We start from the raw sequence: 1565 nt of genomic DNA, 5'->3' as shown, positions 1-1565 counted from the left end.
TCTCTCCAATTTACGCATTCTGGCGTCCTAACTTTGTTCTAATTTCGTTATGAGCAGTGCAAGCTTTACCGTCAATCAGGAGTGGCGGAAATGGTTTCCGCCATGGCTGCAGGGTGGAACGCGCAGGTCATCGTGGAGACATGGTCGCAGGGAGGCCTCATCGCTACTAGCGTTGGTTTAGCCATAGCTAGGCGCCACACCGGAGGAAGACACGTCTGCATAGTCCCCGATGAGAGGTCCAGATCAGAGTACGCCGCCAGCATGGGAGAGGCGGGGATGTTACTGGAGATCATGGTGGGTGAACCGGAGGAGGTGATGGCTGAGTTGACCGGGATAGATTTTTTGGTCGTGGATTCACGGCGAAAGGATTTCCCGAGAGTTCTGAGGCTGGCGAAACTGAGCAACAATGGTGCTGTGCTCTTGTGCAAGAACACGGGTTTTTCTCTCTCTTCCGTCAAATGGAGGAACCTTCTGGGAGGACATGGTTCAAGCCGTGGTGTTGTTCGTTCGGTGTTTCTTCCGGTGGGGAAGGGGCTTGACATGGCGCATGTCTCCTCCTCCGCCACCACCGGGGGTACTTCGGTCAATTCACAATCATCAGTCAGGGGTAATAATGGTAAGAGATGGATTAAGCATGTTGATCAACGCTCAGGGGACGTCCACTACATTCGAACTTGAATTAATTAGTTATCAGTTAATCACTGCTAAACCCTTTTTTATTATTTTTTTTCTTTCATTTTTGTAAATAGCAGCACGCGTGTAGTTTAGTACTGAGAAGTTAGAAGTATGAAGTAGATGTTATAAGAGGAGAAACAGCAGGACCTACCTACAATATTCGGGGTAAGGTCAATTGATTTTGCTGGCTAACTCTTATTAATTAATAACTTAACCTCCGCTTCCATGTAAGTAAATAACAAGAGACGATTTCGATCTATTATTTATTTATTTGTTTATTTCTCTTATTTGTGCTATCTTATGATGCCTACTCTTTTTTTAGTTGATTTCCCAATTCTGATTCTGCAGTAGCATATCTTCAAGTTTGAACTTTGAAGCAAGTTCCCTAGTGCTGTTGAGATGTTAGGTTATGCTTCTCCAATTCCAGGTTGTTTTTTCAACCATTCATCTAATATGGATCAGAGTATTTGAGCTTCTGTGGCTGCTACACTCAGAAACCACTATGGTTTAGATTTTAGAACTAATGATGTTACATAATTTTTTCTTTTTAAAATAACTTGTAGTATATACTCAAATAGGTTCTGACAAATTTTGTAGCAAATATTTTTGTTTAATGTAATGCAAAAATTTATATATTTTATTTTTATAAAATTTAAAAATCTCAACTGTTCAGAGATAAACATGTCCCATGCAAAATTTTTTCAAGTTATTTGAGTATATCCTCCATAACTTAATACTAAGTCACATAACTAGTTTGACGACTAAAAAACAATAAAAACCATAACTAGTCCAACTATTTTAACTTCTTCTGAGTGCTTTCTGTAAATGGCTAAAAGCACACTAGCAGGGTTAGGATAGCAGCCATAAGTGATTGATAACAAGTGTCATCT

General features: G+C 40.3%; 1 protein-coding gene across 3 annotated transcripts; it reads left to right on the top strand.

The window, feature by feature from the left end:
• Positions 1-6: 6 nt before the first annotated feature.
• Positions 7-1191, top strand: LOC107488199 (uncharacterized). Of its 3 annotated transcripts, XR_008009376.1 has the most exons (3): positions 7-616; positions 753-840; positions 1024-1191. XR_008009376.1 is itself a non-coding variant. In XM_052261499.1 (2 exons), exons 1-2 carry the CDS (start codon positions 91-93, stop codon positions 761-763), a joined length of 537 nt encoding a protein of 178 aa, XP_052117459.1. In that variant the 5' UTR covers positions 7-90; the 3' UTR covers positions 764-934. The 3 variants fall into 3 exon arrangements, 1 of the variants encoding a protein (XP_052117459.1); XR_008009375.1 differs by having other exon boundaries at positions 7-840; positions 1024-1190; XM_052261499.1 differs by lacking the exon at positions 1024-1191 and having other exon boundaries at positions 753-934.
• The last annotated feature ends 374 nt before the right edge of the window (positions 1192-1565 follow it).

This window comes from Arachis duranensis, chromosome 5, assembly GCF_000817695.3.
Source record: "Arachis duranensis cultivar V14167 chromosome 5, aradu.V14167.gnm2.J7QH, whole genome shotgun sequence".
NCBI classification, from domain to species: domain Eukaryota; kingdom Viridiplantae; phylum Streptophyta; class Magnoliopsida; order Fabales; family Fabaceae; genus Arachis; species Arachis duranensis.
The sequence above is the reverse complement of the archived record's forward strand: the minus strand, read 5'-3'. Positions and strand labels throughout refer to the sequence as shown.

Excerpts from the sequence above, each read along its gene's own strand:
- LOC107488199 (XM_052261499.1), top strand. The coding sequence starts at position 91 with ATGGTTTCCGCCATGGCTGCAGGGTGGAACGCGCAGGTCATCGTGGAG.